This window comes from the organism of the source record quoted next, unplaced genomic scaffold (assembly GCF_019419815.1).
Source record: "Pyrus x bretschneideri cultivar Hongxiangsu unplaced genomic scaffold, Pyrus_bretschneideri_v1 Contig16, whole genome shotgun sequence".
NCBI lineage: Eukaryota > Viridiplantae > Streptophyta > Magnoliopsida > Rosales > Rosaceae > Pyrus > Pyrus x bretschneideri.
This window is the reverse complement of record NW_025999457.1, coordinates 1,140,723-1,155,027: the sequence shown is the minus strand read 5'-3', so window position 1 is coordinate 1,155,027 and position 14,305 is coordinate 1,140,723. Positions and strand designations below refer to the sequence as shown.

General features: G+C 36.0%; 1 protein-coding gene across 5 annotated transcripts in view; it reads right to left on the bottom strand.

Annotated features, from left to right (window-relative positions):
• Positions 1-270: 270 nt before the first annotated feature.
• LOC103951149 (TMV resistance protein N) overlaps positions 271-14,305 on the bottom strand; it is a 44,197-nt gene continuing 30,162 nt past the window's right edge. The window contains exons 1-10 of one of the 5 annotated variants that reach the window (XM_048580804.1): positions 7,185-7,292; positions 6,614-6,670; positions 6,282-6,347; positions 5,650-5,789; positions 4,437-5,124; positions 3,249-4,350; positions 2,871-3,149; positions 1,463-2,554; positions 806-1,380; positions 271-656 (exon numbers count right to left, since the gene is read on the bottom strand). In XM_048580804.1, coding sequence (XP_048436761.1) covers positions 829-1,380; positions 1,463-2,554; positions 2,871-3,149; positions 3,249-4,350; positions 4,437-4,960 — 3,549 coding nt within the window. In that variant the 5' untranslated portion in view covers positions 4,961-5,124; positions 5,650-5,789; positions 6,282-6,347; positions 6,614-6,670; positions 7,185-7,292 and the 3' untranslated portion in view covers positions 271-656; positions 806-828. Of the gene's footprint in view, positions 657-805; positions 1,381-1,462; positions 2,555-2,870; positions 3,150-3,248; positions 4,351-4,436; positions 5,125-5,649; positions 5,790-6,281; positions 6,348-6,484; positions 6,671-7,184; positions 7,293-14,305 lie in introns of those variants that run through there. The other 4 variants (XM_048580801.1, XM_048580805.1, XM_048580803.1 and 1 more) reach the window with 4 other exon arrangements.

Genomic DNA, 14,305 nt, shown 5'->3' with positions numbered 1-14,305 from the left:
ATCAATGTAAATCTTTTGTCACTTTGAATTGTTTGTTTTGTCAAATGTTTTTGAATTAATTTACTAGTTTCACATTTGACGCTTTCAAACAACACTTGATACTAAAAGAATGAGCTAAACCATTTCATCAAATTAAACTACAAGTTTACTGCACAAAACTTGTAATAGATCAAGTAACCTCACAATTAGTAGGATTTCAGTGCAGTTTGTGGAAGAGAAACTAGGAGCTTCTTGTTGCAGAATTTGTAGTCTGAAATTGTGTTTGATGTCTTATAGTAATGAAATGCTGAGTGTCCTTGTCTGTTTTATCATGATTGACATGGTCTCAAGCATTTTGTTATAAGCTGATGGACTTAATAATTCAAATGATGTTCGAAAGATTGAATTAAGTTTCGTGTTTCATCCAAATACTCCTTTCAAATTTTGTTATTTGTACAACAATAGATGACTGCAGATCAAGACAAGAGTGTTTTTCCATTAGTTCAAAAATAAATTCAACTCCCCGGTGTCTTCAGAAAATGAACCTCGTGGTTCATTCTTGTACCAGGAAGAAACATGGAGGCCGACCCCACGGTGCTCGGATAGTATTTGTCCTGCTTCAACTCCAGCTTTGCCAATTCTTCCCAAGTTTATGATGCAACTGACTTTACAGGGGACTGAAATGAAAAACTATTGCAATGAGAAATTAAGCAGATTTTTCTTCGTTCTTTATAACTCGTGAGATTAGATCCATTGACTAAGATGGTGAAGCAGAAAATATCTTTTAAGACTACAAAGCTGATGGGATAAATTGATGGGGACTTGCCTGCATTTATTATAAGATGGTGACTAGTAACAATGTCTTTTGTGGATTTGTTCTGTGTCGTTGAAGCTAGCACTTACAGGTCCACTTGAAGCTTCCTCGTCACTATATTCAAGTGTTCGTTTCAGGATTGTCAATGTTTGGTTTAGTTCTTCCAAATCTTGCTTGTACACCAAACGAGCCCCACACTTCTTCACACAATTGAAGTCTTCTGCGTATTGTATTTCTGGCACTCTCTCATCTGAACTGTAAGTTCTGAATAAAAATTGTTCCTCGTGACAATATTTACGAGGCAGATAAAATAAACAAAGATGTTCCGACAGAAGTGACCCTATGTAACGATGCAATTCGTTATTTAAAAGCTCAACGACATGACAAATAGAAGAAGCAGGTCGATTGGCCAAGTTTTGGTTAGGATATTGAAAAACAAGACAAAAGGCAATCCCCAGCCAGTCGGTACATGATGGTGGTGGACGCTTCACATTTACTGAATTTCCCACACTCTGATTACTGAACCACTTTGGAATTTCACTTCCAGGCAATACAAGGTACTTATTGGCGGGATATGGAGACGATACCTGTAAGAAAAGAACTATTTTAGAGAGAGAGACAGAGAGAGAGAGAGAGAGAGAGAGAGAGAGAGAGAGAGAGAGAGAGTACCTCATATTGAGCGACAAATCTTGGAATCCTTGAGAGTATTGTATTAATCCAGCCTTCATCTTGAACCAATGCAATGCAATTCGTGCAAGTGAAGTCAAAGTCATACAAATTGGTGAATCTGCTGCTCAACTTGGATGCATCTGTCAATCTTTTTAAGGATGTACAATTATCTAGATATACATACACATTTGATGGAAGAGGTGGCAATTCTTGAAGGCTTTTGCACCCCTTCAAACCAAGATACTGGAGCTTAGAAAGGCGTCTAATGCTTTCAGGTAGATTGACGAAATTATTTCCGCCGAGATACAACCTTTCCAAAAAGGACAAGCAGCCAATATCATCTGGGATATCTCCTTCACAGAGTTCACAATCTTCTAGATATAACTGTCTCATAGAGCAAAAACGATTTAGAGAAGACAGCACCAAACCCCAACAAGGAGGATCAGGACGACTCTTTCCAAGTCCTAATAAGCGGAGAAGGCCCCACCCTTCCCTTGGTTTAGCATCTAGTTCACATTTAAAAAATAGATCTTTAAGATTTTTCATACCCACAAGCGGCTCTGTCATTGTGCCTCCACATTTAAGATCCTTTAAGTGATCCATGTCTCCTGGGAATTTGTCGAGTTTTGAGCATCCCATCACATTGAGATATGTAAGAGACATCAAATTACAAATAGCCCTTGGAAGGTTTAAGAGATTTTTGCACTGACTTAGACTCAAACTATTAAGGCCAACCAGATGTCCAATTGATGAAGGTATTTTCTCAATCGCAGTCCCATCCAAGTCAATCGTGGACACATTCTTCATTTGCTCCCCAAATTCTGGAATCTTTTTCACATTTGAGCAGCCACCAAGCGATAAAGATTTAAGAGAATCCATTTCAAACTCACTTGGGAGGCTCTTAATGCTTTCACATCCTCTAAGGTTCAGAATTTCAAGTCTTTTGAGGAATGCAACAGACGGGTGAATTTCAACTAAATTCTTACAATCCCAAAGATCCAACATCTCAAGATTTGGAAAACCACTGAAATCTGGGGTATTAATCAATTTCTTGGAGGAGGCAAGATTGAGATATTTCAACTTGGGCAAGTCCTATTCAACACCGTAAGGTTCATATCATATATTTGGCTTCTACAATCTTAAAATTTATTCAAAACAATAAATAAATAAAAAGTAAATGATTATTTTGTAAATTAAACTACATTTATTCAAGGATGGATAATAATTAGGTACTCATTAGCAAGTACATTGACTATTTTTTTTTTTTTTTGGTCCAATAAAAAAAGTCACATGTTCTTGTTTTTAACATGTCCATTATTTTTTTAAACAATAAAATATGTGTTAAAGTATCATTGGACAAAATTAGAAAATGAGTACTGACTGGGGATTTATTTAATATTACTCTTACCATTTTTCCCTCCGAAAGCCGAAGAAGATTGCTATTAGGCATGTTAAGTTCAGTAAGCAAGTACGGGCGAAAGCTGGTTGGAAGAAACTTGGAAGGATACCAACCCCAATTTATAATTCTCAAGGAACATGGAAGAAATTTCGGACCCGAAGAAAATATCAAATTATTGAATTCCAAAAACCTCAGTCCATGCATCTTAGAGAAGGCTTCGCAATTCCATTGGGGCACCTCTTCTACTTTGGCCGGGCGTAAGGATATAGCTTTAATTGCTCTCGAACCCTAACAATTAAGAAAAAAGGATAAATTAATTTGACAATCAAGTCTACTAGTGTAAAAAGAAATCGTATCTTCTTTCAAACTTAGAATTTAACTTCTTACCGTATTGGTCGTGAGTATATAAAAAATGTCATCATAAAGCCACAACCTGCTGCGTAGACCAAGCTCTTCAGACTCTTCATGAACAATTGTCCACGCCATTTCTTGCATCAAATCATGCATCCCTATCATGTTTTCGAAATTGTATACGAGAAATCTCTCAATTAGTACATCTATCATACTACTACTAGAAATTCCAAATGAATTGTCTAGCATCCGCAATACTTCCGTCGTGGGCTTCCCTTTGTGGAGACACGCAACATCGAGAAAAATTCTCTTCTCCATCTTTTCTAGTCCATCATAACTAACTTTGAGTGAATCAAAAACTGTTGGAATAGGAATTTTCCTTAGATTATCTCGTACACTATTCCATGCACCTTGACCTCTCGCATACAAAGAAGACCCCAAGGTTTTAAGAACCAATGGAAGGCCTCCAGCACGATTAATGAAATACTTAGACAGTTCCAAAAAATCTTCCTCAGGTTGGTCTTTTCTAAAGGCGTGCAGGCTAAACAGCTCAAGTGCTTCGGCATCTTTTAACACCTCGACATTATGACACAATGTTATGTCATGCTCGACCAGCAGACGTTGATTTCTTGTTGTAATGATAATTCTACTTCCCATGCCAAACCAATCTTTCTTTCCAGCTAGTACTTGTAGCTGGTTTACTTGATCCACGTCATCAAGTACAAGAAGAACCTTTTTGTTGCATAAGCAATTCTTCGTGTAATAGATTCCCCGTTGTTGGTCTCTAACGTCTTCAATATTTTCTTTCAAGATTGGGCAAAGAAGTTGTTTTTGAAGACGAACTAGAGTAGGCTCTGTTACAGAAACCTCTCTAACGTTTTCAAGAAAGCAGTTAACTTCAAAATGATGGACGATTTTATCATAAACTAGCTTAGCAAGAGTAGTCTTGCCTACGCCACCCATCCCAGTTATCCCAATAAATCGAACATCATTTGCGTCATGAGCTAACAGCAAACTTAGTTGCTCGAGTGCAGAATTAGTTCCGACTAACTTCTGTGAGGAATCTAATAGCGTGCATGTAGCTTGCACTTTCCTCCACACGCATTTGACGATGTCATCAATCAGCTCTCTTTCACACCTGGAAGGAAGAAAAGCATAATAAGTTAACCAAACAGGGGCACCAAAGCAAGAAGAACAACGAAACATTCACATATGCATGCTTACTTAAAATTCTTCAAATGCCAGCCAGAAATTTTGGATACTTTTTTCAAATCAGATCTCCACTGGGTCACCTTCTTTTTGTCTTCGGTGCTAATGAACTTTTCTTCATGCTCAGTGAAGGCTTCGGCAAAAGACGCCCTCTGATTGCCTACGTCAGATGGATTTGTCTCATAAAAGACCGGCAGAATTGCTTTCCTCGCTTCCATACATTGAACAATGTTTGTGAGTTCGTCCAAGCACCATTTGGAATGAGCATATTTTGGAGAGAGAACAACGATTGCTGTATGCGATGCTTTGATTGCACTTAGGAGCTCTGGAGAAATACTTGTTCCTCTTTCAAGCTCTCGATCGTCATAGAAAGTCGTAATTCCTTGGCACTTGCACAATTCATGGTATAAATGGGATACAAAACCCCTGCGGGTGTCAACACCCGTGAAACTCAAAAACACACCATACTTCCATCCAGGAGCTAAATCATTTGAAAGAAAAGATGAAGAGGCTCTTTGGGTGCTCCAAGTCAATGCCATTGGAAAAAACAGTTGCTGTAAATTGGGTACTGCAAACAGTAACTGAATGAACAAGTAAAACGATAGAAGATCAATAGGAAGCAGAGTTTCACTCTATTCTTGATTTGTTCTTCTTTGAGAGCAGACCTTCCAACCCAACAACCATTTGCAGATATAAAGGTCCCCTGTTATACCAACACAAATTCGATTAATAAATTGGACTAATCTGTATCTTAGAGTTTGTCAATGTGTGTTAGTCTTCTGTGTCTAAATTTATAGCATCACTATTTCGATTAATAAATTGTCTGCATAGTGAGTCTGATAAAATGATATATTAAACATGTCACCTAATTAAGTAGCTATATTAAACATTGAGTAAAGAAAAATGTTCAAGCAACCCATTATCTGTAAAAACAGTTCAAAAGCCAGGAATCGATAACCCATTAAGGAAAAATGATAAGGAAAGCAATTGGGAATAAAAACTTGTTTCATTTGTAACTGATCAGACCTTATACATTTAGTGTATTAGTATTATGTAACTGAAAACACAATCGAAATTCATCAACGTTCAAACTTAAACAATCATAACCTCAAACAACCAAAGTCTAAGGAACGAAATCTGATCCTCATAGTACATAATTAATCTCTCTCTATGCGTAAAACATTTAGAAAAATAAAATGCCAGTTATTAGAATGGAAAGTTGAAGTACCTGGGCAAGTTTTTCTTTTTATCCGAAGATCATCTCCACTTTCCCGCATTCAAAATATCACCACCAGTGCACTTATATAAGGGAAAAAACAAGTGCATCCAATCATCAAAGTTTACATAAATTTGCCACAAATCCATGCACTGATGTTCAAAATCAAAGCAGTTAAGAGTCAGTGTACACATCAACAATTGAATGTACAGATGGAATGCAAAATCACGTGGAATGAAATCATCAAATCCCAGAGGAAAAAACTTTTCAAAGCATTCTTGCGAAATCAAAATCCAACAACCATTTGATTATTAGTTCAACGCAAATCATCCGACTTTTTCTTAATTTTTTTGAATTTCTTGACAATGTTCCCTTCTTGATTACATATCTCTATCAATAGAAAAATGAAAAACAAACAAACAGTTAGGGGTTCAGAAATTTAACATATATCACTAATCAGTCCCACAATCTTTTCTGTGAACCCTTGCATTGCTCTCTGCATTTCCAGAAGTTACATTATGAAATTTTACTGAATAGTAAATAGTTTATACCTCTCAGAAAGCTCCATAAATTCTCCTTAAACAAATTATGCAAGATTAGTAAAAGATAAAAATAAAAAATAAAAAAAAGTAAAGAAAATTAACCTTGGAAGACTCCTTGCTTGTTCCGAAGCTGATTCCTGGAACGTATTTGAACCATCAGAAAAAACCCTGCAAACCACACAATGGAAAAAATGAAGTACTTTTTTTTTTTTTTCCTAAGATTAGGAGAGAAAAAGGCTGATAGTGGAAAATCCCAAAAAAATTGGAAAAATAAAAAGCCAAAATTATAAATCTGGAAAGAGTACCCAAAGATTAGATTTTCCGGGATTAAGATTCGCTTCGAATGTACACCAGATTCGCGGTTTTTCAGTGAGAGGACGTTCTCGTTAGTAATTTCTTAGAGTTCTGGGGAAAAATAGAGATGAAAAAAATACCCAGGAGAAGGGGCGGAGGAGATGCTGTCGAACGGAGGAGGAGGAGGAAGGAGGAGCCTGGATGGGGAGATGAGAGCCAGTGTCTTAATGAAATCCAAATTTTTTTTTTTTAAGGAAAAATGGCAATTGCGGAAATAAATTCAAATTATCTAATGAAATTGCACTCTAGCTAAAGCCACAGTGCGGCCGCTCCCCAGTTTTAGAACAGGGTAATGTTCTAAAATTTAAGAAAAGAATTTGAAACTATAAATCTTCTCTTGGTAATTACAAGATGCAATTTTTATTCGTAACTGTCATCAGATATTTGGCTTAGTATCAACACATATTTAACAATTCGATTTGATTTTACAGTCTTTGATAACTTAGTTTATGTTGTTGAATCATATGCAATTATTGAAAAAGGAGTTATGCTAACAAAATAAGTATTCAATGAACGAGTGAACAAAAATGAGCGGGAAAAAGAAAATATAAACTTTAAATCTTGTTTTGGTAATTGAAAATGTATATTAAGCAAAAGAGATCAAGGACTCGGAGAATTATCAAACAAAATACAGAATCAACACAAACTTACACAAGTAGAGAGAAGTGACAAATGGCAAGGCAAGAAGCAGATAAATCACACTGAAAATTCTCGCAACGAAGTTGTAGGAATATAAGAAATTCAGATAGGTAGGATAGGAAATAAATGGGAGGAAGATGGGTACTTATACTAGTAGTGAAGGTGGTGTCCACACGGTTCGGTGTCGGTGATAATGTTGAGTGAATTATTTCTTTGACGAAAAAACGTTAGTATGATTACTTATCTAAATAGGAGTAAAATAACTAAAATTTTAGGATGATCTATGGTGAACTATTTAACAGTTAAAATATGTTAAATATCTCATACTCTCCGTTAATTTCCAAACAATTAATCGTCATGGCCTGTTGAGTTTTGTGGCTCATTCCGATTGAACCGTTTACTTTGACAGAAGCCAATGTTTTTTTCGATAAATAAAAATGGTTTCAGTCACATGATGACTATGTTAAAGGCAGCAAGGAGCCAGTATTATAAGGCATTGGATACTGAAAGAAGAACAATACTTGACTGCTGAAAACTTGACAGCCATTTCTACTTTCACCGAATTAGAGTTAGATATATGTCTAATTTATGCTTATAATTTTAATTATTTGAACATATGTTCAAATTTAATTGGATAAAAGTAGGAATGGCCACTGAAAATTCAGCAGCCAAGTATTGTTAGGAAAAGAAAGGCAACCTATGCCTTTCGGTTCCTAAAAAAGAAAGGCAAAAAAATGGAAACAGAAAGACAAAATAGAGAATATGAGAGGATGGGATGGAAGCGTATAGAAAGAGGAGGGAGAGAGAATCCTAGTCCAACAAAAAAAAACCACAAAAACCAATATGAAAACGATATATGAAATAATGGAGAGAAATTCGTTGAGATTGAGGCATCATCAATGATTATCTTTCAAATGTTAATTAACACCGAATAATTAACCAAACTTTGTAGGGTAAAGACCACTTCCTCTACAAGAAACCCTAAGCTCTTTGATTCTCGTTCATCTTCCAAGTCTTAATTTAGGCATACGAGACACCAGTATGACAAAGTCTAACATCTTTATGCCTTTGTTTTGTTTTGTTGCAGATATTCGTTATAATTCTACGATTACGTGAAATTTTTTCCCAACTTCATTATTTTATCTATATATTCTAAAACAAGTAACACTGAATAATTGACGGAGAAAGAACAACAATAAAATCATATGTATAGACTATAGAGTACAAGTGCCAAAATGAACAAGATTTTACCAAAAAGTCAGGCTCGGTGGCTTGCCTCTTCTCATAAGTAAGTCATCTAGTGTTCTGTGTCACTCTCAACTTGAGTTTGTTCAGTCTACTTCTGTCTTTCGGTAGTATGAGCTGGACTTGTGTTATGTATATTGTGCTTTTCAACCTTTTTGGGCTTTAAATCTTTTGGGAAATTTGAGTTGGAAAAGAAAAATTAAACTATCGATTTTGTCTATGAATTAGAACTCGAGCGAAAATTAAGTATTTAGACATTTTTTTGATACTATCTAGTGCTACAATCTAGTGATATTCATTTTTTTATACGTGAGGAATTTCAAGTTTTTGACAACATTTATAAACTATTGTGTCCACCATCTCAGGAATGATGGTAGTACTTTCTAATTTTTTTTATGGGAACATTAGGTTCACATTCTTCTTTTTATTACTCTATTGATTAAAATCCTATTCATTTTGAATTTTTGATCAAGGTCCTTAGGTATTAATAACATCATTAATTATTTGAATAATAAAATATTTTTATTTTTAAATATATTCCTTTAGTGTTAAAAATGTTACAATTAGTATATTTATATTTATGGCTAAATTTTTTATCATATATTTTTATTTTTATTTTGTACCTATTTTTAATTTGCAAATATTTTTTAATTTGTACCAATTTTCTTTTCATTTTTAATTTGTACCCATATATTAGTTTCTTTTTGTGCCCATATTTTTTAAAGTTTTATTTGTGTTTGTACCTATGTGTATACCGTCACGTGACATTGTATATTTAATCAATGAAGGAAAAATTACGTATGGTATATTTATGTTTTATGCCTAAACTTTGTATCATATATTTATATTTTTAGTTTGTACCCACTTTTAATTTGCAACATTTTTTTTTAATTTGTAGTATTTTCTTTTTAGTTTTATTTTGTACCCATGTATTAATTTCTTTTAGCGCCTATATTTTTAAAAATTCATTTGTACTCATAATTTCTAATCTTTTATTTGTACCCTAATTTGTTTATAATGTACCCTGTGACAGCTCGTCCCGAACTTTTGTACTGTTAGTGTGAAAAGACGATTTTGCCCCTGGACGTATTTTATGTTGTTGGGTGTATGGGTTGAATTATTTTTGTTTGGTGGGCTGTCACCTAGACCACACACTCACACACACACCCAACATTTCCCCCATGACTCTCTCTCTCACATTCTCTCGGATTCCTTCCATTTTCTTCCTCATCGTACGGACGACTTTCATCCAACCATTTCCAAGCACGGATCGTGTTTGATGTTGGTGTTTTTGGACTCCTTTCAAGCTCAGGAGTCGATTGGTGGTGTTGATTGGACGTGAAACCTTCGAAAACCCTAGAACCCGTGAACCCAGTTTTGGTGCACTGTTCATGCACACGTGATCGTGGGTTTTTAGAAGTTTTTAAGGTTATAGGGAGCTTTAGAACCTTTTCACGAAGCTCGAGGAACAATTTTGAGGGTTTTTGGATGTTGGGAAGCCCAGTTTCAGTGAGTTACAGGTTTGGCCGGAATTTCGAGGTTTCTCCGACGAGATTCTGTTGGTTTTAGGTCCCCAAAGTGGTAAGGTTTTGTTCTACTTGTTGTTAGCTTCATTTTGGTACAAATTTCATGAAATTTGGTTGAGAAATGAAGAAGATATTAAGGTTTGAAATTTTCCCAGTTTTCCGGCGAGAAATCGAGTTGCAGACGGCGGTGACTGGCGAGGCTCACCGGAGAAGGAGGAGAATATTCCATCAGAGTTAACAGAATATTCTAATGGCGTCAGATAACGGCCGTTAACGACTATTAGGGTTTTAACGGAATATTCCTTAACACCGTTAGGGTTTCATAGCGTGCCCGCGCGTGGCCGGCGTGTCTGGCCGTGCCTTAGCCGGCACGTCTGGCCGTGCCTTGGCTGGCGAGTGGGAGGTCAGAAAATTATTTTTAAAATATGGGGATGTTCATGAGGTTGAGTAGATCACGTTGGTATATTCAAACACCTCATTTAAGCAATGTATGAGAAGCTATTATCTAAGGTTGGTTATGTGCGTTAAATGGACGGTTTTATAGTTGTTTCACATATAGGTGAAGACTATCCGGAGGACGAGCGCAGCCACGCGAGGCTTGGTGATAAGAGCATATTCATGCGACTTAAATGACTTGTTCTCGTGCATTTACGTTATGTTTCTTTAGTTATTTTAGTCATTTATGCTTCTTTTGTGTGTTTTCAGGTTCTAAGGGCAAAGTATGCAAAAGGGTGCATTTTGGTGCATTTTGGAGTAGTTTGGGGCGTTAAATGGATTGCATATACTTGAAGCCAAGTAGATGGACGAAATTGAAGACCAAAGGAGGCCCTTTGTACCAGAAATTCACACCAACACTCCCTTTAATTTATTCAACCTAGCTGTCAAAGCACATGCACATTCACCCTAATCATTCACATACACAATCTGCCATCATTCACACATTGAATCTCTCCCAAAGCCGTGTACTTCCCCCTTCATTACACCCAAGCCACATGCACTCCCATCCATTTCATCATTGCAGCCACATATAGCTTTAATTCACATGTAAACAATCATTCATTCCACATGCAAATTCAACACATGCACCCACTCCTACCCATGCCGTGCATTCCCCCTTTTGTTCCAACCACTTCACATGCATTCCCTTCATATAAATCAGCCACATGCACCCATAATCATTCAACCAACTTTGCACATGCATTCATCATCATAACCTAGCTGTCATTCCACTTCATTGCACATGCATTCACTTAACCTAGCTGTCATGTTCCCTCTCCCATCCACACTTCACACAACATTCATTCACTCTTCCATTTTCAGAAAATCATCCACAAACACCAACCATTTCCTTTGTGCCGTGCTCTCCCTTACAATCCAAACACCATCTTCATTCACACACCAAAAACTTACCATTGCCGTGGCCTCCCCCTACCATCTTCACCAATCCCAAAAATTCACCTTAGACCTTGTGCTACAACAAAGAGGAAGAGAAGCGGGCCTAAACGTTCATACAATTCAAGTTTGAGTTGTTGGAATGTTTAGGTGTTTCTTTTCCTTTGAATTCAATATTTAATTTCAATTCTCTTTGTTTTGTACGTATAAGGAACTAAACCCCCCTTGGCTAGGGGGGGATTCGAAATATATGTTTATGCTTGCATTTTGATTTGATTACTTCTAATTGCGTTTCATAAGTTGTGGATTCAATTTGTTTAACTGTTTGATTGATAACTTATTTATGTATGTTTATTGAGAGTGCACGCTTAATTTTCATGCATGAATATGACGCTAGAATATAAGTGAGTTTCACCTAATAGTTATGAACTTATATTCACAAGTAGTGGAGGTTGCTTATAAACAATCGCGTTAAATGAATTCTTGGCAAGAGTATCATGCATTCATAGTTACAATTGCCTCGTCAACACTTATAATTTTCATAGAACATAATGATCTCTCATTGTATCTCTTCTATGCATTCATGTTGAGAACCATTGGAGAATGATTTGAATTGTCGCATGCATCATCCAATTCAATAACATAAGGAAAATTTGAGAGTTAATTAGTGCATCACGGTTAACTTGGGGTGTTGAGCATCATGGTTTATTGAAAAGCAATTGGAAATCGTTTTATATGCAAGTGTGACATGTGTGGAGAAGAACCCTCTAGCTAGCATTTCATCCATATTTTCATCAAATTCATCTTTACAATCTGTTTGAATTACATTCTGTGCATTTTATTTAATTTCGTCAAAAACTCAATCCCCCTTTGCTTTAGTGTCCAAATTAGTTAGAAAGTGTCTTAGTTTGTGTTTTTAAGTGTTTTGATTCATTTTATTACCCAATTTCGTCCAAAGTAGTCAAAGTGCTCAAAACTGCCCAGAAAGTGTTTTTAAGGCTGTTTTGAGTGTTTTGGGTGCTGTTTGAGTCTTTTGGTTTGTTTTAGTGTTTTAAGTGTTTAGTTTTGCATTCTTTGAGTCTAGTTTAATGTTTTAAACTTTATTTTACGTTTTTGAGTCAGTTTCCAAGTGATTTTGCAATCCCTCCTAATCCCCGGTTAAGAACGATCCCTACTTACATACTTACTACAATTGATAAAAAGAGGGTTTAATTTGTGTGCGTATAATTCACGCATCACTTGGGGCTTACGACCCTTCTACGTATCAGTAAGTAGGCTTTTGGTTTTTCGTATATACCTATATAGTTGAGTATTTTTCCAGAAAATGCAATTAAATGTTTATATGTTTTAAATGCCATGCCTAGCGTTTGCATATTTAGTTATGCATTAATAGTTGCTTATATGTATGCGTTGGTGCCGTGGACGCTCAGGTAAGTCAGGTGAGTATGTTTGTTAGTAATCGATGTGGTGATGATGAGATTGAGTTATACCTTATATTCCTGCACCTCGATGGTTGTGCTCTACCAAAGTAAGGCCTAGCCTTCACGTGATCGTTCACCTCCTGCATCGTACGCTCACCTTAGATCCAAGGCAGGTGCTAGCCTGTCGTACAGACCACTATAGGTGGTTCCGACTCGTAGGTGATTTGCGATACATCGCACAACCTTCACGTGATCGTAGCACTGAGCGTATTTATATTACACCAGCCTGTCGTACAGATCACAATAGGTGGTTCCGACTTGTGTGCAGGATAGGTTAAGGAGCTATAGTTTCAGTCGTACAGGTCACTTTAGGTGACTCTTGCTGACGTGTTGATATTATCAGCCTATTATGATTTGTGTTATCTCACCTGCTTGATACATACATTGTTGATTGAATATTCTGACACGGCATATTTTTCTGGCATGGCATATTTGAGCTTTATCGTTTTTAGCATGTTTTGAGATACGAGTACGTATAATATTTTCTGGAAAATATACGGGTTTTATAGAGAGGGGTTAGTATTTGTTATTGAAATGGTTTGAAAAACAAACTTTGTTTTCGCCCACTCACGTTTTCTGTTTTGCACCCCTCCAGGTTTTAGGTAGCGAGGTCGTGGGTGGCGAACGAGGCATCGAGGCAGTTCTGACAGAGCACCCTCCATGTAGGATTTTCTAGTAGTCACTTGTGTAGTGTTTGTTTGTTCTGGACTGCAACTAGGATACTTGAACTCCTACTTTGCATTTTTCCTTCCGTGTTTATCACTAGCACTCACTGATCTTTTATTGTAAATTATCTTGTTGACTTTATTTTCCTCGCATTTTCATTCTTTTACTTCTGCATTGCGCACTTGGCTACGTCACACTCACGTGACGGCCAGCACGCTCCAGTTTTTGGTTCGAGGTGTGTCATACCCTAATTTGTAAAATGTACCAATTTTTTTAACACTATGGATACATTCTTTTGCCATTTATTCTTTCTTATTTTTACATAGTTTTTATCCATTTATTCAATCAAAATGTTTGAATTTTTTTATTGTAACCGTTTCTAATAGTATTATAGTGAGGGATTTTAAATTTATAAGATTATAAATCTCATAAAATATCAAACAATTAATGTCAAAACTATAAAAATATAAATATTAATAGTAATATAATGAGGTGTACAAAGTCAAGGGACCTTGATCAAACTTTGAATACTATTAATGTTTTAATCAAAGAATGTTAAGGATTAGGGACCACATTCAAAGTATCACTTTTTTTACATACAAATTACAAAATGATATTCGGGAGGGCATAATCATACTCGAACTTTTAAGTATAAACGTGAATACTTTTAATCAGCTATAAGTTCTTAACAAAGTTAAAAGAAAATATAAAAACGCGCTTCGACTTTTGTGTTATACAAAAGTAATTTCGATATTGTTACAATTCGGTTTTATACCCTTCAGAAAACAATCCCAATAAATTAGTCCGACAAACAACAAAATAT